Source organism: Crassostrea angulata, chromosome 3 (assembly GCF_025612915.1).
Source record: "Crassostrea angulata isolate pt1a10 chromosome 3, ASM2561291v2, whole genome shotgun sequence".
NCBI lineage: Eukaryota > Metazoa > Mollusca > Bivalvia > Ostreida > Ostreidae > Magallana > Magallana angulata.
Genome location: NC_069113.1, coordinates 17,537,361 through 17,565,320, shown reverse-complemented (window position 1 = coordinate 17,565,320; position 27,960 = coordinate 17,537,361). Strand labels below are relative to the sequence as shown.

The 27,960-nt window shown below is 33.3% G+C and overlaps 1 protein-coding gene across 1 annotated transcript; it reads left to right on the top strand.

Moving 5' to 3' along the window:
* Positions 1–135: 135 nt before the first annotated feature.
* On the top strand, positions 136–27,704 carry LOC128176710 (uncharacterized). The gene is made up of 25 exons (XM_052843222.1): positions 136–245; positions 1,035–1,124; positions 1,549–1,631; positions 1,720–1,815; positions 1,912–2,007; positions 7,435–7,533; positions 7,654–7,749; positions 8,877–8,972; positions 9,425–9,535; positions 15,229–15,522; positions 15,819–15,957; positions 16,205–16,409; positions 16,671–17,494; positions 17,581–17,698; positions 17,833–18,015; positions 18,116–18,152; positions 18,264–18,581; positions 24,571–24,713; positions 25,119–25,317; positions 25,418–25,537; positions 25,722–25,876; positions 25,985–26,113; positions 26,242–26,356; positions 27,155–27,248; positions 27,418–27,704. Exons 1-25 carry the CDS (start codon positions 187–189, stop codon positions 27,551–27,553), a joined length of 4,035 nt encoding a protein of 1,344 aa, XP_052699182.1. The 5' UTR covers positions 136–186; the 3' UTR covers positions 27,554–27,704.
* Positions 27,705–27,960: the final 256 nt, after the last annotated feature.

Here is a 27,960-nt window from a genome sequence, read left to right as displayed (position 1 = left end):
CAGCTAAATTTCATATATATAAATGATTGCTCTTGCTCTAGTTGATGTTGGTGTGGTTTTAACAGACGTTGACACGCTTGTTTCGTGTACTCCTACGGTATTTACTTCCGCATTTCTGTATTTTGATAAAGGTTTCGCCGCACAACACAAATCAGACAGTTCAACCACTGCACTCGCCAAAAAAGTATGCAACCCTTCTGTGTTCAGGTTTACTTGTTGGTACTGTTTATTCTCGAGCATGTGAAGTAAGTAAAAATAATGTCATCTTTAAATTAATTGTTGTAGACTTTTTTTTGTTGGATCCATAGTTGTGAAATGATTTTTGTACTCTTAATTTGTTTCATTTGTTTTATTCATATTTAATTTATATCGATTACAACAGTTTGTTATTTTTGGTATATAAATTTCGGAAAGGGAATATCCTTTTAAAACGATTTCATAATCCTTTTTAGCCGCAGGTCTAGTTTCCGGTCTGAAAAAAAATTTCGGATGGACGACGTTAGAGCTTGGGTTGCGCGTGCGTGTTAAAAGGACGAATTTGCGGAAAGCAAAAATTGCGTTAATTTTGGACTGATTTATTTCATTTCCAAACGCGTTCTGCACAAATCTTTGATTTAAAAAGTACATTTTACCACATATAACGTGGCTTTACTTGTTTATGATATTCTTTCAAACACCATCACCAGCCCCGTAAAGTGAAGTGGTGCAGTTTGTTTAAATGTAAAAATGGCGACTCTCGATCTGTTTGTGAATTTAACGTAGTTTATTTCTTTAGGTCGGTTAGCGTGTTAAAGAGAAAGTATGAGGCAAGTAAAGTGACAATATCAGTGGTAAATTGGCTGAAGAATTTAACTCTACTTAATGTGCGTGGTAGTTGTGTTAATCAGTCGAAAACTAGCGCATTTTTTTATCGCCCTAAATTTCAACTTTTTTACACGTACGGAATTGTGCCTCTTTAAGTCTTCCATCCGATTTTTTTCAGAAAGGGAGCTACAGACCTGCAGTTAAATTCTTCAATGTTGTTCTTATTGCAGTATTGTCGGGTCTGCACCTTGCCAACAGACGACAAGAATAATGAGATCCTCTCAGCAAAGAATATGCACGTGCAGTTGGTGGGGAATTTGGTATGAACTTGAACCTTAGAGCGAGATTTTCTGTACTGAAATTTTTTTTCTGTTTGCCATCAACTAAAGCCTGTTTTTCTAAAATGGGGTCTGGTACACCTATTTAAAATTACTTAAGATTAGAATGCAGGTTATTTAGAAATTATCCACGCAAGGGTAACTAAAGATCAGACAAAGCTGTTTTTTACTGGTATAAAGTAACTTGAGAGTGAAAATCTAATGGATTCTTTCCGTTAAAAGTAATATTTAACAATAGTTGATAGTGTATGTCATTTTGAGAGTATCTGAATTTATCTTGAAGATATCGTGTATTTTATATATTATCGCGTCAAAATCCAAAGAATTGATAACTAAGGCAATATGAAAATCATTTATAACTAAGGCATTATGGGAGTGATATTTATATAGATGAATTTCCCTTCAGTACTCATCATGCCCGGGTGTGGCGGTATTATGGGGAATATAGAAAAACCTGCTGTATTGGCCATGGAGGACCAAACTGCCAACGTATGTTCTAGAAACAAATATGCATTTAGTTAAATTCTTTACAGTGTAAAGATACGTCGGTTTACACGATTTTATGATTTCATTTTAGCTATCTGTAGCAGCGGATGTAATGGCCGTGGAAACTGCATAGCGCCTGAGGTATGCAGTTGTAACAGCGGCTATACAGGGAATGCCTGTCAATCTCGTAAGATGGATAAAACTGTCTTCCTTGATTTATTTGTGTTGATATCCTATGTGTGATTAACTGAAATCTAAAACGATTTTGTTGTAATTGTTTTAGCTGTGTGCAGTCCAAGCTGTGGCCGCCAAGGTAAATGCATACGACCGAACATTTGTTCCTGCCACTATGGTTACACCGGAAGACTCTGTAATGCCCGTAAGTTCAGATTGATTGACGATATTCATACATCATTGATAAAAACAATGTTTGTCATTGATAAGTTTTTACATAAAATTACCTAAAACAATTTAGTTTAGATGCTACAAAATGTACAGTTATGATTACAAACATAATGAATCTACATCAGTGTTACACCATATAAGGGTACCATCAATGCTTAGTGAAGTGGAATATAAAAAAAAAATTAATGATAACAATTTTACTAGAAAACATACATGTACAAAGGGTTGTATCGAGGTAAAGGCCACAAGCAAACATTTGTCAAACTGATAGTCAAATCGCAATTTATCGTTCTTATCTGATATGGTTGGAATTTTATCGAGACCGAGTAACAGTGCCGATTAAAAATGTCCACACAGGTGAGGTCTGTACAGCAAAAAAAGTGGCTCACACTTTACATAAACAAAGCTTTTGGGAAAAGGGTGTGTATTGAATTTGAGCCAAGTTTCAAGGTTTTTAAACATCAAATGAGAAGGTCATTGCAGATCTTGGAAATTTATTTTAACCCACAGTTTATTTACTATGGGCTTAATCTTCCTCAAATTAGACCATTAGAATGTCTATAGGTAAGGGGTAATGAGCTTGAATCAAAGTAAAATTCTTAAGCAAAAATTATTCTCTGAAATGTTTTATCCTTTTTTAGCTCACCTGAGCTGAAAGCTCAAGTGAGCTTTTCTGATCACATTTTGTCTGTCGTCCGTCTGTCCGTAAACTTTTCACATTTTCAACTTCTTCTCAAGAACTAATGGGCCAATTTCAACTAAACTTGGCATACATCATCCTTAGGCAAAGGAAATTCAAAGTTGTGAAAATTAAGGGTCACACACGTTTTCAAGGGAGATAATTGGAAATTAATGAAAAATTTCAAGAAATTTTCAAAAATCTTCTCCTCAAGAACCATAAAGCCAGGAAAGCTGAAACTTCTGTGGGAGCATCCTCAGGTAGTGTAGATTTAAAGATGTGAAATTCATGACCCCCGGGGGTAGGGTGGGGCCACAAGGGGGGGTCGAATTTTTACATAGGAAAATGTAAAGGTAATCTTTAAAAATCTTCTTCTCAGAAACTAATCAGCCAGGAAAGCTGAAACTTGTATGGAAGCATCCTCAGGTAGAGTAGATTCCAAATTGTGAAAATCATGACCCCCAGGGGTAGGACGGGGCCACAATGGGGGCTCGAAGTTTTACATAGGAATATATAAAGTAAATCTTTAAAAAACTTCTTCTTCTCAGAAACTAATCAGCCAGGAAAGCTGAAACTTGTGTGGAAGCATCCTCAAGAAGTGAAGATTCAAAGTTGTGAATATCGTGACCCCCGGGGGTAGGGTGGGGTAACAATAGGGGGGGGGGTCGAAGTTTTACATAGGAATATGTAAAGTAAATCTTTAAAAATCTTCTCAGAAACTAATCAGCCAGGAAAGCTGAAACTTGTATGGAAGCATCCGCAGGTAGTGTAGATTCCAAATTGTGAAAATCATGACCCCCAGGGGTAGGATGAGCCACAATGGGGGGTCGAAGTTTTACATATATTGTAGGAATATATAGAGTAAATCTTTAAAAGTCTTCTTCTCAGAAACGAATCAGCCAGGAAAGCTGAAACTTGTGTGTGGAAGCATCCTCAGGTAGTGTAGATTCCAAGTTGTGAAATTCATGACCCCCAGGGGTAAGGTGGGGCCACAATGGGGGCTTGAAGTTTTACATAGGAATATATAGAGTAAATCTTTACAAATCTTCTCAGAAATTAATCAGCCAGGAAAGCTGAAACTTGTGTGGAAGCATCCTCAGGTAGTGTACATTCCAAGTTGTGAAAATCATGATCCCTGGTGGTAGGGTGGGGCCACATGGGGGGGGGGGTGTTAAAGTTTTACATAGAAATATATAGAGAAAATCTTTAAAAATCTTCTTCTCAGAAGCTAATCAGCCAGATGATTCTTTATAATTGTTAAGACTGTCTCCAGGACAATTCTTCGGCCTCATAAGAAGGTTCAGAGTTAGATGTAGCTTTATATCCCATATATAAACAATTGTCTTTTTGAGAACTGCAATACTCAACATGTGATATGACCATAAAATCATCCTGTTAGAAAAGGGACTAATGATTTTAAACATAAGAATATCCAGGGGGGGGGGATGGATTTTATTTATATAGGATATACATGTTTTATTGTACATTGTCCAGATTGTTTGTATTATGACTCCATTAAGCTGATTTTATCATACATGTACTTATTGTTCCTCAGGTCAGAGATGTGGCCCATGGGCCTCTTGTTCAATTATTTAAGCGGGACCCTTAAAAAAGGGAAACTATTATGTCTAGTTTGGCTTGAGATTACCGAATTGCCAAGCGAACGGCTACTTTGAGTCCCAGTATTAAGTCAATTAACCACTGCGTTAAATTTTAATACGGGTGGATTGGATTAAATGCAAAGTGAAGACAAAGTTAACGCACATTTAGTTTTGAAAAAAAGCGTATTTCAACAACCGTTTCGTTATCTGTAACACCGAATTTAACACATTGTTAAGACATCATTAATGTTAACAAAGTATCTAAAATCGGGCCCAAATCATTAATTTTTTTTTTTAATAAGGATGTAAAATATGTGCAGCTAAAACCAGTATATTTCAAGTTTACAGTAAATGTTTGATTTGTTACAAGATATAGAAAGTTCGGTGACTTTCCGCTTGTGTATGCACATCAGAATAATGAAGTCGTTGTATAAATAATCCAAAGTGAAGGTACATGTATTGAAAAGCAATTACTGTAAACGTACTACATTTGGCTGTGTATTCTATTTAGCGTTTTTGGCGGAACGCGACTTGCGCTAAATCAAGTACATCACTAAATGCCATGCATGTATGTATAAGAATAATCACATTCAAGAATACGCTTATTCAAATCTACGCCAACTTGTTCAAAAACTAATTTCCGCAAGATATCGTACACGCAAAATATAATACGTTTACAGTATATGTCAGAACCATCTCGTTTATCTTTGATAGATTTCGTAAAAATAGTCACATCGTTTACGATTCACGTCTTGGCGAGCGAATATGCCATTGTCATATCGTAAAACTTGTTGAAGCTGCACACCGCTCGTAAATAGGCACCGTCACACAAATACCTGGATTATAAACCCTCCGATTCCGTTACACCCGATTGCACACCTGAAACTCGTGGCCGACGTGTTGTATTCCTTTCTTGGTTTTTCGTTTTATGCATTTATTGCTTATTCTATGTGCATATTCTTTTATTTTATATAATTTTTTTATTTTGACATTTTCAATTCACAATTGCATATACACATGTCATTGGTATAATAGCAAGTGAAATTACAATTTCAAAAAACATTTTCTCATTATCTAGTGTCTAATATATATATATATATATATATATATATATATATATATATATATATATATATATATATATATATATATATATATATATATATACTTAAATAAATAAAACAGAATGCGACAGTCCAAATTAGATAAATTGTTTACTGTTAGCGCTTTCAGCCATGTCGGCTCTTCAGACAGTTATACAAAAAAATTGTTATATATATATATATATATATACTTAGTGAAAGTTATAGGGGAGAAAGTAAAGAAAGAAAGACTGATAGTATTATGTACAGAAACATTGTATTGGAGCACTTAGATAAGTAAAATTGTCAATCTATTGACATACATAAATTTTTCAAAGTCGATTTTTCATTGAAAATTTCATCAGTCAGAGTAGATCACAAATCTTTTTCAAGTGTTTTTCATACTGAGTGAAATTACAATTTTTTAAAAGTAAATATTTTTCAATAAGTAATCTATTGGTTATTATGGTAAACAATGCACTCATATCCAATTTTGGTACTATTTTGTATTTACAGGCAAGAATAAACTGTTTCACAACAAGTGTCAAAAAGTTATGAACTTTGTAAACATTATTATTGTTAAATTTACCGAATAATACACCTATATTATCAAAAGCTATTGGAAAATTAAACCTTGATAGAAACATTTCTTCAACTGCACACCATATCTCTTTAACATTAGGACAATCGTAAAAAAGGTGCTCAACGGTTTCAACTTCTACCTTACAAAATGTACAAAGCTCATTGTCCTTTAGCTTTAATTTCGTTAAAAAGTAGTTTGTTGCAATTATTCTGTGTAATATTTGAAATTGTAACCAGTGATATTTAGATTCCTTTGTAGTTTAAAAGGGAGCTCAATTTTTTTTACCCCAATCCGAGTCACTAAATCTATAACTATCTTCATGCCATTTATAAACTGCTTTGATTGTTTCTTTCTTTTTACTTATCAAAATATTATACATATCTTTACAACCTTTGTTTGCTTTCTTGAAAATTGCAATTGTATTTGGTATATGTGCTTGTATTTCAATTCCTGCCTCTTTAATATTATAAGTACCAATTCTATCCAACACAGCCTTTTTACATGTAAGTCCAGCATATTCTAAAAAGTTTGTATTTACATGCAAATTATTAAGGGATTCAAGACTTATGAATTTGCCTTCTGAATCGAAAAGATCATTTTTAAAAGAAAGCCTGCATTAAAATAACTTTTTAGGAAAGCTAAATTACTATCAATTCTAATATGTGGGTTATACTATATGTGTTCACTGTGAATGTTTTCATTTTTAAGGGCTGAAATGTCTATTATTTTCTGCCAGCTATAAAATACTTCTTTCCAGAAACAGTTGTAAAAAAGTGCGTAAAATTTGTTAATTTCATCGCAACCGAGTAATACAGCGAGGCGAGATGTACGTCCACACAGGTGAGACCTCTACAGCAAAGTACTTTGAACTGTTTAGTGGTCTGTGCCGTATATAGGGGTTGTAGGGACAGCAGTAATGATAGAGAAATATGGCGGAAAGCGCCTATTTACGAGCGGTGTTCATCTTTAAGGTAACTGTCTCAACAACCAATCAGGATATGCAGATTAACCAATTAAAAAGTTTGAGCATCTCTTATTTATGCTCGCTGAAGCTGTCTAAATTGAACGTGACGATATTGGAATTGGAATAAAGTAAAGGTTTAAACTTCATTAAAAAATCCTCTTTTTTTAACGATAGAATGTAAAATTTTATATATATATAAATATTTTTCCAAATGAAATGTTTAATTTTTCCTAAAATATACATTTTAAAAGTTACTTTTACACTTTGTCAGATGATTACCACATTAAAATTGTTAGGATATACTCGCTAGGCTATGGTCAGTAATTTGACTTTTATGAATATTCAGAAAACTGCGCCAAAGACTGGTGCAAAAATGCAATCTTGGCACTGTCATGGCGGTGTTTTGGGTGTTTAAGAAAGTAACAAATGAAAATAACCGATTTAAACATATTTTATATACCGTATTATTTATTTTGTTTCGTTACTTTTTAGCCATTTGCGATCCTCCTTGTGAGCATGGTGGTACTTGTACCAGGCCATACACATGTAGCTGCCCTGTGGGTAGATTCACAGGCCCCAACTGTGATAAACGTAAACAAATTTTTTTTTTTGTTCTCTGAAATATATTTTCATTAAAGTACATAGAATCCGGCATTTTCGTACATGTACTGAATATTGTGCAATTATATTTAATTTTATTTATTACCACAGCTATTTGTAGCCCTCTTTGTTTGAACGGCGGCACGTGTTTAGACTCACGAACCTGTCAGTGTCCGTCTACCTTTACTGGGATTGACTGTGGAACACGTGAGTAAAACGCCAAAGTTCAGAGTCTCAGATCTTAAATGAAAACTTTACAGGAAACAAAAAAGGTTGAAAATCAAATATTGATACAAGTTCCATTCATGATCCTTATAAACAAATCGTTTTAAAAGATATTCATTTGGCACTAACAAACAATAAACAAGTGGTCTACAGGCCTTGATGGTTATTTCGAGTATCAAAGCCCCTAGATTGCCCTGTCAAAGGGTATAATTTTTGCATTGTAAGCTTCATTTAAAATCTAAACCCTAATCTTAATTTGATGCATGTAAAGAAAAATTAAAAATTTACAAAAAAAACAAAGGGGGGAGGGTGGGGCAAGAGTCGGAAGAATTTCTGATCTTTAAGTGCCAAAATTATTAACCTTTGGTGAAAAAAGACCTGCACAATTAATTGAATTTCCAAAATACGGCGGCAATAGGTTACCCGAGAGACTGAAGTGACCTAAATTACATTTTAACTACATTGCCACGTCCCCCTTCCCAATTACTCAACATCTGCCTCATGGGCAGGGACTTTAACAATATAAGAACAATAAATTAGTACACCATGTGCATAATAACAATGCATTCCACAACTGTAAAAGTAATTCTTCTAAAAGTAAAAACATTTTCACCATATGGGCATACTCCGACACACTCCGGGCAATGAATTTCAAAATTTTGGTGGAGGGCTTCACGAACATCAGAGTCATACAATTTATATCTTTCTGTTGTGGATATAGAGAATAAAATTTTAAGATTTAACAATTTGGCCATTTTGCTCCCGACAGGACCTAACCCTCTACAGAGAGGCCAAGGATTTCACAATTTAGGCAGAATGCGTCATTGACATTATATCCATGCATTTAGTTTTTTTTTCAAACGTGAGGGAGTAAAGAAGAACTTTATATATATTTGATGGCCCCAGGGGTGGAATGGTCATATATTTCACAAGTTTTATTTCTCTTAGCCAATATATGCTTGAAACCAAAAAAAGTAATAATTGGCCTTGTAGTTAGCAGGAGTTAAAATATGAATATAAATATGTACGATGGACGACGGACGACGACAGATGAACACTTATTGCTGTGTTAAACAGGAAAGGTTAAAAAAAAACTCGATGTGTTACAGCTGTCTGCAGGCCACCATGTCAAAACGGAGGAATCTGCATATCACCTGACACGTGTTCCTGTGACGAAACATATACTGGAGAACACTGCGAGACCCGTATGTATGCTTAATCAGAAGAGGATTGACCAAAAAAGTTTATGTGTCTATGATAAGTAGGACTATTATATTCCTATTTACTGGCTATTAGGACGATAGCAAGTTCATTGTCCCCCAAGACAGCAACTATTCCACGAGGCGAAGCCGGGGTAACCAGTAGCTGTCAAGGGGGACAATGAACTTGCTATCGTCCGAATAATCAGTAAATAGGTATTTTAATTTAGCGAAAAAAAATTATTTGTCGGTGATGCAGAATCTCTTGATGATAAACATATTAGAGTTATCGGACTGATTAGAGTAGCATGTTAAATCGTTGTAATTTTTCACAGAAAATATTTACAGAGGTATGATAACATACAATATCGGCAATGCAGCAAGTCAATTTGTTTGTGGTTAAAACTATATCATGAATAAAATAATTTTCTGCAACGAATGTTTTTTTTTCATGATAGCTCTTTGTTCCTATCACTCTCCTTGTTTTCCGGGAACATGTGCTGACACCGTAACCTGCCAATGCCACGATGGTTTCAGCGGTCTAATTGGAAACCAAAGATGTCGAACAAGTAAGACAAGAAATCATATTGACGCAAGCGTCAAATGGGCCGCAAAAAATATAATTGTTGTATGAATCATTGGTTGTTTACATAAAAACACACCACAAAGAAGAAATAAGAGTTGGTTGTACTAATTTTTATGGTAAATTTTAATATACTTTCAGCAACTTGTTTTGAAGTTTAACATTTTACTATTATCATAAAGAATCGATTTCGTTACTGTAAGCATTTCTAACGAAAATTGTATGATCATTGCCATAGTATGAAGTAATGGAGAACACATGATTTGTACATTACTCTAATACAAAGTTCAACTCATCATTTTTCTCTTGGAGATTATGTATTTCAAGCCATTTTGGTTTTTTTGGTTGTTGCTTTGTATTGAATGAAGACATAATGCATTAGTTTAATATATGATTTCAGGGACCTCATAATAAAACATAAATGGATTAGTTCAAATTTTCCAGTCAATTCAAATTTTCATTTCTGTCATATTCTTGCGTAAATAATTGATATAAAATTAAATGTCTTGCGTAAATAATTGATTTATAATTAAATGATTAAATAATTAAATGTCATTTCATGATATTTTTTAACCACATTTTACATGGAAATATGATAAATACTTTATTTGACACGGCACATAGAAATTCAAATATATCATTTATATAAAATTTAATGACATTCAGGCCTTTAGTACTTCAGGTCTTTAGTATGTCCCGCATACCGATCCTGATGCATTGTAGAACTCCAAAATTATCCGAATAGATTATAGTCTCGATAAAAACGCGCCAAATACGACAATCTACTAAGTTTGACCTCCTTTTCATTTACGAGTAAAACAAAAAATATGTGATATTTTCTAAAAGGCATAAACCATATTTCTACATGCAAATTTACTTTTAATTCATAAAAATAAGCATAGTATTAATTCTATTAAAAAAGAACTATCCCGCAGAAACGCAGTAACAATATTTAAATGTGTATCAAATAACGGACCGCCTTCCGGCGGCCCGTAAAAAATGCTGTTACAGGCATTGTATCATAGCCCTTAGATTTACCTGCCAGAAAGTCTAAACCCTAATCCATGACTCCTCTTACAAGAACTTCTGCTTTTTATTTGACGTTTGTAAACATAAATTCATAAATAGGGTCGGGGTGATGGTGCTGGTGGTGACAAGAGTCAGAGGATTGTCAGATTATCTATACCCTTGCTCCAGGGACCAAAATTATAAATTTGTGGTAAAAAGAGACATATTTAATTTATTATGGCCAGATTACAACCTTAAATTTTTAAGTTAAAAATGTAAAATTGTAAATGTACTACAGACAATGTACGACCAGCATCAATAGGCTATCCAAGTGTCCCAAGTTAGCTTTAAAAAAGTACACGTTCACTATATCACCCCCCACCCCCGAAAAAAACCTCAACCCCTTCCCATGGGTAGAGTAAATTTCACATTGTAAGAAGAGGACATTACGAACGTAATAACAATGCCTTAGTTTATCTACCACGTCAGTGAAAGAAACAAAAAATGTCTGTAATATGTTTAAATTTTCATCATATGGCCAAATTGTCCCTATCAAATGGGTCTGAATCCCCGAAACAGGGGTCATGAATTTTAAGTTTCATTAGAAGGCTTTGTGATCATTATAACAATGCATTCAGTCTTGTTCTCCTATTTATTGTAGTTGAGAAGGAGAATTTCTGCATTTTCACTATATATCCATATTGATTGCTACCTAGGGCATGAATTCCTGACCCACGGGCCATCGATTTTTAAAGAGGGCTTATGGACATTATCATCATCATGCAATTATATGTATATTTTCCAACATAAGAGGGAGTAGAGAAGAAGATTTTTGAAAATTTGGCTGTGGTTTTTTTTCTGCTTATTTTGCCCTGCCAATGAGGCTATATTGGCCCTACCTAAGGGGCATGAACCCCCGACCCAGATTTCATGAGTTTTAACGAGGCTTGGTCTAATAATAAGACATTTACCACACCGTTTGTTTAAGGGGTCATCTCAAAGTTTGGTAATTTTTAACATAGGACCCTATGGGATTTTGCTTGAAATGTATTAATTTTGCTCATTTTTTTTTTTTTTAACATTTTTTTAAAACTTCTGCCCTAGGGATTTCTTTTTCTGTTCTACATATTAAAGTTATTGCTAAAAGCATCAAATGGTCAAATATAAAAACCCTTTTACCTCTGGTTTGTTTCAGGGGTCACATCAAAGATGTTTTTTGTATGCCCAATTTCCCAGATTTGTCAGATAATGGCTATTTTTTTATTTGACAAAGGCGGAAATGGTGATCTTTATAGTATTACTAAAACATTCAGACATATTTGAGTGATAAATAAATATATAACATCACATATTAAGGGTCGTTAATATAAAATACAGTGGCGTAGCTAGAGCTAGAATGAAGTATAGGCACCAAATACGGCGAGGGGTCTGGGGAACGGAAAACGGAAAACGGATTTCATGTTTTATAGAACACACAGGAACAAATTTTAGGCACTTTTCGTACATAAAATTTTGAGTTTTTTTTAAAGATTTTTTCGTAGTAAAAAGGCAAAAACATTTTTTAATACAATCCAACATTGTTTTCACTAGCAGTCTTGTTATCAAAGTGAATGGCGGGAAGAAGATCGGGAAATAAGATAGGGCAAATGAACATTCGGTTTCATCGTAAAATACAATTTTGAATTTATTTTATCAATTAAATCAATTCAAACTTATTATAATACAAGTTTGCAAAAGCACAATTTATAAATAAATTCAGTTTTTATTATGTTTAACAAACGATAGAGAAAATATATTACCTTAAATTTTGGTAGAATCGAACCCACAACATAAAACACCCTACTTACAGAAGGTTAGCTAATGTCTGGTGCTCTAACTTCTGAGCCATTTCATACACAACAAAGTAAATTGTTTAAATATTACGCGTGCCTTGAACTTTGGCTACGAATTTACGGACTTGAATTATTTTTTTCAAAACGTTCAATTGATGGTATTTTTATTGTATAGTGGGTCATCTCTCCACGTTTTTGTTGATTGAAATCGGTTTGTTTTCCATAAAACCTTAATTATTTAGTCTATGAGAAAAATATGGAGCAGAGACCCACTATATAATAGAAAAGACGTTGAAGTTGTAAAAAAATGACACTATTGGAAGTTTTGATATGCATGTACGTATACGCCTGTTTGAGTCAACATACTCCAAGTATTGAACATATTAAAAGGTTAAAAACCGATGATATGTTAAATATTTATTGTTTTAAATATATTTTTTTTAAATATCAGATTTATTGATATTTAAATTTTTCGGTATCTTTTCCGTCCGTGCATAGATATTTTACACGCCTTATCCACCCATCTTCTTACACTAAAGCTTTTATCTGTCTCTATAGTTTAGTTTACTATTAAAGGGAAAACATTAAGACTTTGTAATTGAATGTCATGATTAAAAAACAGTTGTAATGGTTATTTTAAATTTTGATAATAATAAGAAAACAGATATATTGCTTTGTTTTTTTTTTAAGTCGTACATTATGTTACACGAAGTCAATTAAAGGCGTCTATTTTTATAAGCCGCAAATTTGTCAATGATAGTTGAGATCGCAATATACCTCGATCTATGAATATCATTTTAAACATTTGATCCAGTGGTCTTACTTTAGGTTTATTGCCCGACATGTTTTTCACTGATTGACTGGGTATAATTAGCATCATCGATGTCACATATTTGTGACCTCAAACAATCAGAGTTTTGAAATAGGGAAAAGAAAGATATTTGCTGTGTGCTTTTTTTAAAATTCTTTTTTTAAAAATTAAATGTGACATTTTAACATTTTTAATTTTTGGTCTTAAAATCATGTGTAGGCACGTGCCTTAAGTGCCTAACGGCAGCTACATAATACATAGTTTATGAATTAAGCTATATTTAGGCGGGTTAAGAAAACGTGACAGAGGGCTAGGCTTGCTGAACCCTCTTCACGTTTTTGACATGAGCACAAATATAGCTTATACTTAGAGACATTTTTGGTTATTCCACAATATAATATCAATTTTACGCATCAAACTAGCCATTTTCAACAAATTTCGCTGAATATCTGCAGTTGAAACTATCACGCCATGGCGTCAACCAAGCAAAAAGATGACGTTACAATACAAATGAAACGCTGCGCGAAAGTGTGCGTACTCGATCTGTACTCGGCCTCTTTAAATTTTGGTAGAGGGCTTTATGGACATCATAACATAGCATTTATTTTTTCACATCTTTTAATTGGAGAAGGTCTCTAAGATTTAATACATTTCAACTACATGCATGGCCATTCTGATCCATCCTTAGGGCCTGCTCTGCTGACCAAAGGGCTATTAATTTCACAAATTAAGTTAGGTCTTTATTGACATTATAATCATGCATTCAGTTTTTCTCAATTGTATACGGGAAAAGATGCGAATGATTTTTAAGAATACATTTGCACTTTATAGCCATATCGGCCTAGCTCAAGGGCCTGAACCCCTGACCCAGTGTCGATTAATTTTACATTTTGATAGAGGGTCTCATTAACATCATGATAGCATTTCAAGTATAAATAAGAATACAAAAGACATTTTTTCTAAAAATTGATACATTTTCCTCTTATCATAGAAATGTTTCAAACTAAGTGACTCGGGTGACCTTATAAAAAAAAAACAAGCTTAAAGCTGACATGAATTCATAAAAGCATTTGGTCGCCACATTGGTTTAGATTGCTCCTCTTCTGTCACTGGGGTATATATACCGGTTGAGAAAGTTACGGTCGGTTGCCTTCTCGAGGCATTCAGGTTGCACGGACTTTAAATGCATGATTTACACAATGTAGTTAAATGTAATAAATAATAAAGGAAACAACAATCAATAAAATACAAAATATATTTATTCTTTGAAAGAATTTCCAAGGTATCCGTAATATTTTGCACAGATAGTGCTGCCTTACTTCGCATGCACATCGAACACGTGTGTCGTTCATACAGAATGCATAACGTCGGCATCATTTTTAAAACCCCGGCGGCAGTACATCCAACACAATAACTAAACGATAGTCAATCCAAGAAAGTAACAACGTAACATCGTTTCCATCCGTTCCTACAAAAACGCTACGTTTCTAAAATCCATGCGATCATTGACATTGCTTGATTTGCCACAGTGTGTAGTTTGCGCATGTGCGATGTTATAATATCCACAGGAAAACGGTCTTCACTTATCGAGGATTTCGAAGTATCTGTGGCTGGATTTCAGTCTGTTTTGTTTCGTCATTCATTGGATATGCCTTGCCAGTGAAGTGGTTGTCATATTAGTTTTCTTCCCAACGTGTTTATACACGTCTTTTCGTCCAAGGTAACGTGTTCGGGTGAATCAAATACCTGAATGCTGTGAAGCATGAATAGTGCTCTCGGCCTTATATAGGGGGTGTGTAGCGATGAGCAGAACAATAGAAATCGACAACTAATATGGCGGTAGTCGGAGATAAAAGGGAAATAATTCGTATTTATGAATTCATGTCAGCTTTAATTTGTATTTGTATACTGAAAAATTTCTAGCAAAATCTTCTAATAAAATGATTTTGTTTGGTTCTTTTTTAACACCTTTATACTTAAACTTTTGTTTACTTGCTAACAAATTCATATATGTTAATTCATTAACAGTGACATTAGGAAACAGTCCTATTATCACCCAGTGTACGTCTATATTGGCCAATATTGACAGAACAGGCCAGAAGATTGAAAAATACCGATTTGTTACTGACTCGTCTCAGCCAAACTCCACTAGAGTAGACACAATGTGGGTCAACCAAAAGGACTATAACTACATCAATGTAGAGTTTGCCGCTTTGTCTACATCTCTAGAGAACATCGTGAAACCACACTATGTAACAGGTTTTAAATTTGGAATTGTATCGGGGAAAATTCAAATCGATCTTCAAAAAGTAGATAGAAATGGTAATTAGAATTTTTGGTTATGTTTTACCCCTGTAACACAAGTAATATATTATGTATTATAGCAAGATTACCTGCAATTAACTGTTTATATGAGGATAGTAGTATTTTTATAAAATTATCCAATTATCGCGATTTGTTTTGTGGAGTACGAAGAAAAGACACAAATATTGATCCTTTCCACCCATTAATATATAACTAAACCACTGTACATGTATATTTGTATTTACGTTAAAGAATTTTATATGTTTTCGTTTTGATAATTATTCACGTTTCAAATGTTGTTGTTTCATTATTAGATCCGAATCAGCCATTTGTCAGCCAAAACGAAACACAGAATTGCAGATATCAGCCAGGCTCTTCAAATCCGAACGACGATGTCTTTCACTGCAACTTCACGGACGAGAATTTTGACAGACTCTTGGAAAACGGAGACAAGTAAAACATAAGATTGTACATGCTTTAATTTGCTTATATACATCCGTGTTCAAAGAGAATTGTTGCAAATATGTGTTAAAAAGAAAAGAAAATCAGAATCATTTTCCATTGTACAACAAAACTGTAATAAGAGATTAAATGAGAGAGATAAATTAAAACACGTAAGACAGTAATCATTATATATTTACAATAACCTTACATATTTATAAGTTATAACTAAATATAAAGAAGTTTTAACTTACTTCAGTTTGACGTTAACGGTCATCGCTAAAAACGGCGGATTTCGGAAACTAAAAACTCCAACTGGATATACACAGGATTATTTCTACGGTCAACCTTCTACAAAATCGACCATGTTTCGTTTTGACTTTATCAAACCATATCATTGTCTCCTGGATAAACCTCATCCTTGTTCTTCAAAAGCACTAGACGTAACAGAAGATATAACAAAGGTAGAAAGCATTACATGTATAAGAAAATAAAATTTCTGATAAACCTAATAACTTCGTTCGGAACAAAGTTGATGAGTATGTATGAAAATATATATTCATTACATTAGTTTGATTACCTTGCACTGGATGATGCTTTGAATTATAATTGAATCTAGGGCGTGGCGTTTTAATAATTGATATTTAATAAGAATGCAGAATAACCTTTTCAACCTTTGTTTTTAAGTCTATATGATTATATTTTAACTTTTTTTCACAAACCAGTCTCCCATTCAATTTTATTGGAACAACTGGATAGATAAACTTTCTGGAATACATGGATACAAATTGCAAGTCTTTTTGCTGAAATCAAACGTATCAACTCTTACAGAACCACTGCCTTGGAACCCGGATGAAGAAATATCTTTTAATAAAAGTGAATCAGGCTATTCTTATGTCCCAAAGCAGAGTGGGATGTTTTCGTTTATTTTGAATGTCATAGATAATGCTAATAATACAAAATATGCGCGGACATTAGTACTCTATGACCCGTCGTCGAATGTTACTGTGTCTTCGACTCCATTTTTTGCGACAACAGCAGAAAAAGAAACAAATTATAGGTGGCAAAAATCTCTTAATAGTAGTATAACAATTTCGTGGAAGGGACATTTCCAAAACAAATTTCATCATGACAGAGGACTTTTGAATCCAGTTGCCCGATATTTGCACTATGATTTCATGGCAAAATACGAGAAACAAGTTCCTTTAGAGCTGGATGATAAAACAGGTAACAGGACTTTACAAAGAATTCCAAATGTGTTTGGTATAGTCAAATTTGAATATAACTTCAGAAATAGTAACCAAGGAAACACAACGCCGGTCGCCTGGATCCCTGTAAGCGAAGCTTTCTCAGAAAATCAAACATTCTATATCGGAAGAAGAGATGGAGATACTATAAACTTTTGGGTCAAAGCCACTGACGTGCTTGGCAATCACAGAATCGACATGACACAAATATCCTTCGACTCAAGTCCTCCCGAGGACTTGAGAAAGGCTGATGTCATTTTCCAACGAAATGTTAAAGCAACCAATTTTAGTTTTTCCAGCCGGTAAGAAAAAAAAATCACTTTTCTGACAATGTAACATGAATAAATTGTTGTGTGAATTTTAAAAAACGATATTGTTTTCTTTCAAGGCTTCTAGTAGACACATATGACAGAGATAGTGGTATCCATAAAATTAAATGGGAATTGATAGCAAACAACAGCAATATGGTGTTTAGAAGTGGCGAGATTCCAGGAAACAAAACAAATGTTAGTTTTAAAACACGTACTAAAATTGATGAGTGATAATCAAGTGATAATATTAGAATTGACCGCTAAACTTTTTAGTGCAATTTTTGATTTTGTGTTTTATAAACATGTTCTACCTGTTTACTGGTTTCCAGAAGGACCTTGGGCCAAAGCTTGGATATAAAATTCCAAAGGGGGACTTTTATTATTACACGCATTATCTCGATATCAACAACTGCTGGATGGTTGTTTCAAAAGAAAAGTTTGCAACTGAGTTCGTTTTGTTAAAGTTGACTGTTTTCAACATGGCGATGGAACACACCCAGTATAACATGACAGTAATTGCTATTTTATCTATTACAACAATCTAAATTATAAATTTGAATTTAATTACCAACTTGTGAGTTCACGTTAAACATATGTTATTTTTTTCGGTAGATAACAGATTTGGCCTCACTTGATGGAATGGATGAATGTAATGTTTTCTTGGATCCTGAAATTTTCACTTAGCGCCTAAATATATTTTTTTTTCAAGAACTGGTACTTTTTAAAATATACATCAATTGAAATTGCTTGTTTGTTACAGATTCTGGACCAATAAATCTCACAATAGCTGCTACGTACGACAACGGTGTCCGTCTAAAGTGGGTGCTGCCCCCTACATGTTATGAAAGGACAACCATTATTGTGGAGTCATCGTCTATAAATGGTCGGCATCTAACATGGAGTGTCGACAAGAACGCAGACTGGTTTGACTTGACTGGATTGGACCCGGAGACGAATTACAATCTGTCGTTTATTACGAAGTATGGAAGTCAGATGAGTGATCCTGTTGTATTGCAGTTCCGTACAATAGCCTCCCCTGCTGCTCTTACAGGAGGAGCCATCGCAGGAATAAGCATCGGTAACATTCATATTGCAACAATTCATTTTCTAGGTTTTATTTCAATCTCGTATATATGTTTGAAGTTGTGTATTTTCATATTTTAGTGAACATATACCTGTAAGACATTTAAACCTATGGGGCCCGTTTCTCAAAAAGGCGTAAATTTGGGCCTAAGTTAGTCCGACTAACAAAGTTACGCCAATATTTAGTCGGGTCTAAGTTGCGTTTCTAAAAGAGGCGTAAGTTAGGGTTTAAATGTCAAAGAACTTAGGTATCTCCGCTGAGTACTAAGCATGCGCATATCGTATTTTGTTTTGCTTTGAGGCTATGATTATATGTGGTGGATCAATTTTCCAATTCATAGTACATGAACTCGAAAGTACACGTTATACTATACCATTGAATGTGCATAGTTCAGGTTGTTCATAACAGTATATATTAATGATGCCTACACACTTCTTAACATAATGAAATTTTAGAGAAATTGTTGATATGAAAGAGGCAGATATAAGAGGTTTCAGAAACCAAATATACATGTATGACAATTAAATGCATTGTAGACGATATTGAGGCACACTCGTACATATTAATTGAACGAAACAATGCACAGAAATTAACTCCAATATTCGTGTAAAATTCAAATATTTATAGAATGCAGGGGCAGGGTACAGTAGGTACGTCTGCCGAATGATAAGTTTGCTTAAGGGATAAGGCTCGATTCTTTTTTAACATATCACTGTATCATTTATATAAAATAATCTGACCATGAGTTAAACGGCAACCAACTGAAATCGAAATTATCTACTGTATAAATAACATATACATGAACCTTATCCATGTCTACAGAAGGAAGAAAAGTTCAATCCTCTGTTCCAATATTGAAAGAATGTAGACAATGACATGGAAACGATTCTTGATTTTCTGCGATTCAAATGATAATAGTTTTGAAAGATATTGTCAACAAATAACAACACAGGAATTATCATCATTTCAGGCCGGGGTCTCTCCAACTTCCTTTCCTGTTTTTGGTTTAATAAGTTGTTTTGTCTTGGGTTTTTTTTTCGGGGGAGGGTTGAAAGTAATATACATTGTATACCGTATACAGAGAATTATTCGGCCCCATTTAGTTTTCAACCGTTTCACCCTAAGCTTGTTGTCAATGGGTGAATTTAAGACTTTTCCATTTTCATGATGTTGTTTATATCATACATGTATATCTAAAATCGAAGACTTTAATTCAAATTTAAATTCCAAATAAGGAATATAATGTATCATGAAGAAGCTATAGATTTTCTTTTTATATGTGTTAAAACTGTAAGAGTTGTAGGACTTTGTTGACAAGCCATCGTCATTTGAAAGACAGTAGAAGGGAGTCTGTCGTATGAAATGAAGCACTATCTTCTAGAATTCAAAATTATCGAGAGAGAAACTTCCCTCCTACGCAGCTTCGTTATGAGTCATATTCTTTCACTGTGATTTCGTAAGTTTCCCGTCAGATTCCATTCATAAAGATCCATACTGTTATAGCAACTACTAGTTGAACTAGAAAGTTGTTTGAGAACGTACATGCATGTACATGTAAGCGCGTCCATTACTTTAATCCCTTAATTTTTACAGTCATATCTCTTGGTTTCTAAGATTAAGTCTCGTTCCATCTTCTCTATATCCTCCATAATTTAAACGTTGATTGATATTAAATAAAGCGTGCTATTGTTCTAAATACACAACCGTTGTGTGGGTTACCTCCCCTTACCTGGATACACATCACTCTTTGACGCTATTTTTGAATTATTGTTTTTCAATTTTCGGTAATAAATAAAAATATTCCGACGTTACGGTGATAATTTGTATTATATGTTCGTAATTCTATCGTTATTTCACAAACTAGTCTGAATTTAAAGCAGATATATATGGAAACTAGACACGATCTCGTTGCGAGCAACGAGGAGGTCTTCCGTGCGATTTTTTGAAGGTTATATGACCTTGACTTTGATATTTGACCCTTTATCTCCTTATTGGGGCAACAACAAAAAAATTGATGGTTGAATTTTATTAGGAACATCATTCTCAGCATTTTATTCTATATTGATTTTCAAAATAATGTTTTTTAAAATATTTGTTCTGTTTGAGGTATGTTATCTGCAAAGTTTGGTACTTCTGGCCCTTTAAAACCCATTAAAACCCCTTAATACGGAACACATGATAAAAAAATTATAATATGTTGTTAAATAAATGTGAGATGAACATTTTTGCTTCTTAAACATATGACAAAACATTTTTCAGTAAAGTGCTATGGAAGAAAGACTTTAGAGCCCTTTTGGTCCCTAAATTGAAGGGCCAGCCCCTTTTTCTTGGCATCATACGAAAGTTCTTTTGATATTAAACATATTTTGTTCAACAAGTGTTTAGAAATTCTTTGCCGTTTTTGAGCTATCTGGGATATGACGTTTTAGGGGCCGACCCCTAATCTCCTTATTGGGGCCAGATAACGAAAATTTTATGATTGAATATTGTTTAAAACATCATTCTAAACATCTTTTATTCTATATTGCTTTTTAAAATATTTGTCCTTTTTGAGATATATTCGATCGAAGTTTTGGACTTTTGGCCCCTTAAAACCCCTAATTACGTAACGCATAATAAAAAATTCATAATGTATAGTTTAATTAGTAAAAGATGAACATTTTTGCTTCTTAAACATATGACAAAATATTTCTCAGTAAAGTGCTATGGAAGACAGACTTTAGAGTCCTTTTGGCCCCTAAATTGAAGGGCCAGCCCCTTTTTCTTGGCATCATACGAAAGTTCTTTTGATATTAAACATATTTTGTTCAACAAGTGTTTAGAAATTCTTTGCCGTTTTTGAGCTATCTCGGATATGACGTTTTAGGGGCCGACCCCTAATCTCCTTATTGGGGCCAGATAACGAAGATTTTATGATTGAATATTGTTTAAAACATCATTCTAAGCATCTTTTATTCTATATTGCTTTTTAAAATATTTGTCCTTTTTGAGATATATTCGATCGAAGTTTTGGACTTTTGGCCCCTTAAAACCCCTAATTACGTAACGCATAATAAAAAATTCATAATGTATAGTTTAATTAGTGAAAGATGAACATTTTTGCTTCTTAAACATATGACAAAATATTTTTCAGTAAAGTGCTATGGAAGAGAGACTTTAGAGCCCTTTTGGCCCCTAAATTGAAGGGCCAGCCCCTTTTTCTTGGCATCATACGAAAGTTCTTTTGATATTAAACATATTTTTTACAACAAGTGTTTAGAAATTCTTTGCCGTTTTTGAGCTATCTCGGATATGATATTTAAGGGGCCGACCCCTAATCTCCTTATTGGGGCCAGATAACGAAAGTTTTATGATTGAATATTGTTTAAAACATCATTCTAAGCATCTTTTATTCTATATTGCTTTTTAAAATATTTGTCCTTTTTGAGATATATTCGATCGAAATTTTGGATTTTTGGCCTCTTAAAACCCCTAATTACGTAACGCATAATAAAAAATTTATTATGTATAGTTTTATTAGTAAAAGATGAACATTTTTGCTTCTTAAACATATTACAAAATATTTCTCAGTAAAGTGCTATGGGATAAAGACTTTAGAGCCCTTTTGGCCCCTTATTTAAGGGACCAGCCCCTTTTTCTTGTTATCAAACGGAAGATCCTGTAAATATAAATTTTATTTGCTCTATATGGTATGGTAAAATATTTTCAGGAAAGGAGATAAAGAACGAAAACCATTAAAAATTATGTCGTTTTTTTTAACTCGATTTTCGGGTCCAGGCGAGCTTCGACGCCTTTGAAGCCAGACAACCACAAATGCCTTTAAACACATCTACAATCTTTTGTCTACAATCCCTGAAAATTTAAATTCAATATCTTTTTTCGTTTAGGAGGAGATAGCAGGACAAAATGACCTTCTAAAAATCACTAAAACGTCAATATCTCCCGAACGGAAATGACGTCATTAAAATAAAAAATTATATATAAGGTTTTTATCAATATCTACAAGATCTGAAATTTTCACGAAAATCGGTCAAGTCGTTTTCAAAAAATCGCTTGTACAAAAAAGCGTAAGAAAAAAAAAAAAAATAAAAGGGAAAAAGAAACAAAGCAATAACAATAAGGTCTTCCGTTGGAAACGGAAGACCTTAATTATCGATTTCAAATTTGAGGCAATACACCCCCTTGACGACGGGCTGAGATAGAGAAATATCAGCCCCGACAGCCCTAGCTTTAGGTTGCTGTCTCACCTAGTCCAAAACACGTGTATCAGGGCTGATACACTACTAGGTATATGATATACAAAATAACCCTGTGTACAGTATCTTGACTAAAATATAGATATAAAAGCAGTCATCTAAGAACCCCTAACCTATTTGAAGACAGTTTTATAAATAAAAGGTTTATAAAAGTTTAGTGGAAACGGCATCTTAAAAATCCCCTCCGGATAATACATTTTGCATCTTTTCGGTTTTAACAAGTACATTTGAGTATTACTTTTTTCCCCCTATCTGCTTTGGGTTATTGGGGTGGGGATGTTTACAATTGTTGATATAATAAAAATGACAAATGCAAGCTAGTTAATTGTGTAAATAATGCACACTATTGTAAAACTGCTAATATAACATCTTTTGTATCGCAAGTCGACAACTTCGAAATTAAAAAAAAAAATTCCCTTGATATACATACATCTTAAATATGATGAAACAAAACTATCATGAATTCAAGTACACTAATTAAAGATCAGTTCATCTATATATGAGTACAAATAAACAACACATATGCATATGCACGGAGATCATTGATAGTAAACCATACCTATTTTTAAAGAATTAAATCGATGTTCAATATCAACGCAATTGATCACTTAATCCTAGCATTTAAAAGATTAATGAATGTAATTTCCGAAAATTCAAGGAGGTGTGCATGCGAAATTTTAGAATCTTCAAGATCCTTAACAAACGCTTGACAATAGATCAAAAATTGATACACACTCTGCATTCTAAAACATATTTTTCAATTGTATCTAAATGCGAGTTTATAAACATTCAAAATATCAGGCTGCTTCCATACGGTTTTGTAAAGATACTAGGAGTATTGTAAGAAATGAGAATGCATACGCTTACAAAAATTGTAAGTACATGTAACATAGGTAAGAAACATACAACCACACACAAGGACAAATTACAACTGTAAACGTTTTGAGGAGTATTCTCAATATTTTGAAATCAGTTTCGTTTCATATGTTAAAATTTGATTAGAAACATTAAATTCGAGTCTATGCTTACTGAGTATTGATTAAAAAAACAATAATCTATTCGTACTTATACAATATACATCTATATATCTTGTTGGGAAATACATGTTTAATTTAGAATTATAGAATCTTTTTAATTATTGTTGTTATATCATGTATCGGAGTATACCCATCTTTTCTTCATACTTATAGTAGATTTCATTAACGAGTAGTAATGTATATTATATGCGTTTGATAAGGTAAGCCCATTAATTATCAAATTGATTTAATCTTAATTTATTTAGAAATAGGAACAGTTATCGAACGATAGGTATTTTTTTAAGTTATACGTACATGTACAAATATTTCAATAAATGTGAAGGTTTACCTTAATAACACGTACAAACCAAAAATTAAAATTCTCTGTTTATTTTGCCTTAATAACAAAAAACTCGCTATTTTTGTGCACAGACTAAGGACTTACGCCTACCCATTAGCAGGCGTAGATTTAAACCCAAATTTAGTCCCGACTAAGTTTCCGCCTTTTTGTGAAACGCAACTTAGTCTGGTTTTGAGGTTTAGTCCCTGATTTAGTCCGGACTAAGCTTACGCTTGGACGTAGGCCTTTTTGAGAAACGGGCCCCATATGAAGTGTAAAACTATCTGCGTCCTCCTTAAAATAAAAAAAAAATCGATTATTACAGCTGCACAAATAACCAAAATATATTCTAATCATATTTCAATCTGTAGCATTCCTGATTCTCCTTGCGATCATTGTTGCCATGGTCGTTCTCTGGAGACTTGGGCGACTATCCGTAATCAAAGAAGATATACAGAGACGGGCCACTGTGGTCCGAAAGAACATTGCTAATCGCTTTTCAGCTGCACATATAGTAAGCAGTGCTGTGAGTTTAAAAGGAACTTACAATATACTTTTATCTTCCATGAACAGATTTATACAAAAGAATATACCTCTAATGTTTTGATAGTATTAATGTAAGTCTAGTTGAAGTTAATGAATAAATAAGACAAACACGTACCGTAAACATTTTAAATTTTCTTATTTATTTATATAGAAAAGTGTAACACCCCTTCCACCGACCCGTTAAGCAAAACTTTTGCTTTTAAACCACTGGCCCGGAAAAAAAATTGGATTGGGACTTAATTTTAATTCAAAAACTTGGTCGTATGTTGTAAGTTCCTTTCTAAAATGCAGCTCATGTACTCTTGTCAGAAAATAATTAAATGTACGAAACGAGGATAACATGAACCACGCAAAATGATTTATATTATTTTAGAATGAAACTTATGGATGTGACGATATATATGTTTATGGCCAAATGGAGTTTAACGAGACAGACAGCAAGTTTATTTCGAGTAATGATATTGTTCTTGACGTCATGTTGACGAGTGGAAGATTTGCAGACATTTATAAGGCTCGATACCTACCCCACAACAACAAAGCAAAACAAAATGTCATCGCTAAAACTCTCAAAAGTAAGAGAAATGTAATTCTGTCAGTTGATTCCTAATGACTATAGATTTATGCAATAACTGTATTTCAAAAACAATATTAATTTAAAAATATATTTTAAAGGTGGATACAGTGAAGAAAACTTGCTGATGATGAAAGCAAAAATCAATTTCTTTGCCAAAGAAGTGGGAGACCATCCTAACATTATCAGTTTTATCGGCGCTGTACTTGACAATGATGCCTGTAAGGATCTAAGATCATAAATACATATTAATGAGGATTTTAAGAGAGATTTTCATATTAATTTTTTTAAATATCAAATTCGTCTGAAATAAAAGTACGAGATCGAATACAAAAAGGAAAAAAAAGACAGTTGATCTATACTAAGATTAAGCGACAATATAGTAAACATGTTTTCATATCGTAGTTGGGCCGTATATGGTTCTCGAATATTGCCAAAATGGTCAACTTAGAGACTGGCTGTTGCAACAAAAGAATAAATCAACAGAGGAAACAGTAGAACTGCTTTACCGAATATCTTACGGAATTTCAAAAGGAATGTACTACCTTGAAATCAAAAAGGTAATTGATATTACCTTTATCTTTGTGAATGTAAGTGCGTTTGATGTCCTGTCATATACTTAATGTAATGAGGATTTGTTTAAAACATTTTTTCCATATTGTATTTAGTTGCTCCATAAAAGATTAGCTGCCAGGAACGTGTTGTTGAACGCAGAGTTGGAGCCAAAAATTTCAGGGTTTGGCCCTGAACCACCACAACCTGAAAACAACGAAAGAGATGGTGATGCTGAAGAAAAGGTAAGCATGACCTTTAACAAACTTTTAAACATTATTTATTTTACAAGGAAACATATCGATAGAAAATGATACGATAGACGAAAGTGGTATGCGTTATCAAAATAATTTAATTTTGTGTGTTACTTTAGGAACGTATTCCAGTGAAATGGACAGCCCCGGAATGTCTCTCTTCCATGAAGTTTGCGACTTCCAAAAGTGATGTGTGGTCCTTTGGGATCGTTTTGTGGGAAATATTTAGTTTGGGTACAATCGTATAATTTTAAGAAATAAGTACAGTTTCAATCATATTTTGCCCTGTTTTAAAGTGATTTTTAAAGATATCACAAGAAATTGAAATGTAACATTTATTTACACAAGAATACCCATACATTAAGAATCTATATATAGTTACCCGATTAGACTTCCTTAAGTTTAATGGTGACGTCAAAACTGCATTTCCCCGTAGTTTTCATAAAACTGAGCAGAAGACACTAATTCCGTACTAGTTTTTTTAATTATGTCCGCAGCTGTCGCCCACAATGAAACTAGCATTATAACTTTAGCATGTGATAGCACATAAAATATATCAATTTCGTTGTGGGCGACGGCTGCGGACACATTTTCCTCTTCAAAAAACTATTAGAAAATATGCCATTTTTCATCGTTTTTTACCAAATCATAGAAATATGCCAAAATAATTAAGTCATAATTATTTATTGAAACAAGATAAAATTGTTTAACTTGGTACTTTATATACACACATGTTCAAGATGATACATGTTTATTTTTAAACTTTTGAATTTTAGGGCAAATATTAAAAGAAACTTTACTTTCTTCTTTAATAACAGATGAATTTTGAGCAAAGTTCAGATGTTTTATTTATTTATATTAAACAGAGATATATAAATAACTTTTTGTGTATCTGTATTTTCTATTAATGTTCGCTAGGAAAATAACCGCAAAATTAAACGTGTTTTCAATAATAAACATTCAGATAGGAATTATATTAACGACAATTAATCCATCTTCGGTAATTGTGCGTATATTTTTTTCGTGATGTAGGAGACACTCCTTATCCTGGAATACGCAGTAGAGATTTGATTTCTCTCGTAAAAAATGGCCAAAGAATGAAAAGACCAGAATTTGCAAATGATTTGTGAGTCAGATACTTAGTTAGAATATTAAGCTTTGACATATACTTTTAAACAAATTATTTTGTTATCAATAGACGCAAACATGTTATGTGTTATCTGAATTATTTAAAAAATAATATGTTTCACCGTCAATTACAAAAATTGAATTAACATTTTGAATTGTTTTGCTAGCTACTATGGGGTCATGGCGAAATGTTGGAGAGGTAAGCCAAAACAGAGACCGAGCTTCAAAGACATTTCGACGGATATTGGAAAAACCTTCAACGTAGCACCATCGGACGAATACTACTACTACTCGGAAAAATAACTGTATGATAGAAAAAATTGATGTTTCAATACAAGTAACACGAAAGCAGAGAAATAAACTTTCGCAAGAATTAGTCTTGGCAAACAGGGATTTTTTTAGCTGTAAAAGAAAACTCAATTATATAATAGTCAATCATTTGAAATTTGTTTTTCTAGTCAGGCATGGGCACGATTACTCAAAAATGTAATCGATTAATAATCGATTACTTAGGGTATTTTTGTGTAATCGATTATTAATCGATTACAGTCAGTTTTGTCCTGTAATCGATTGCAATCGATTACTTTAGGAGATGTAATCGATTAATAATCGATTATTTGACGTTTTTTATTCAATCATTATCTAAGTATTACTGGTATATCAGAAATACTGATATTACAGAAAAAAAAGAAATTGTGATGCATGGATTA

Bases quoted from the DNA above. Each gene is read 5' to 3' on its own strand.
- LOC128176710 (XM_052843222.1), top strand. From the start codon at position 187: ATGCAACCCTTCTGTGTTCAGGTTTACTTGTTGGTACTGTTTATTCTC. The intron at 8,973-9,424 runs GTATGTATGCTT...TTTTCATGATAG, and splicing joins TGGAGAACACTGCGAGACCC to CTCTTTGTTCCTATCACTCT. The intron at 27,249-27,417 runs GTGAGTCAGATA...TTGTTTTGCTAG, and splicing joins CCAGAATTTGCAAATGATTT to CTACTATGGGGTCATGGCGA.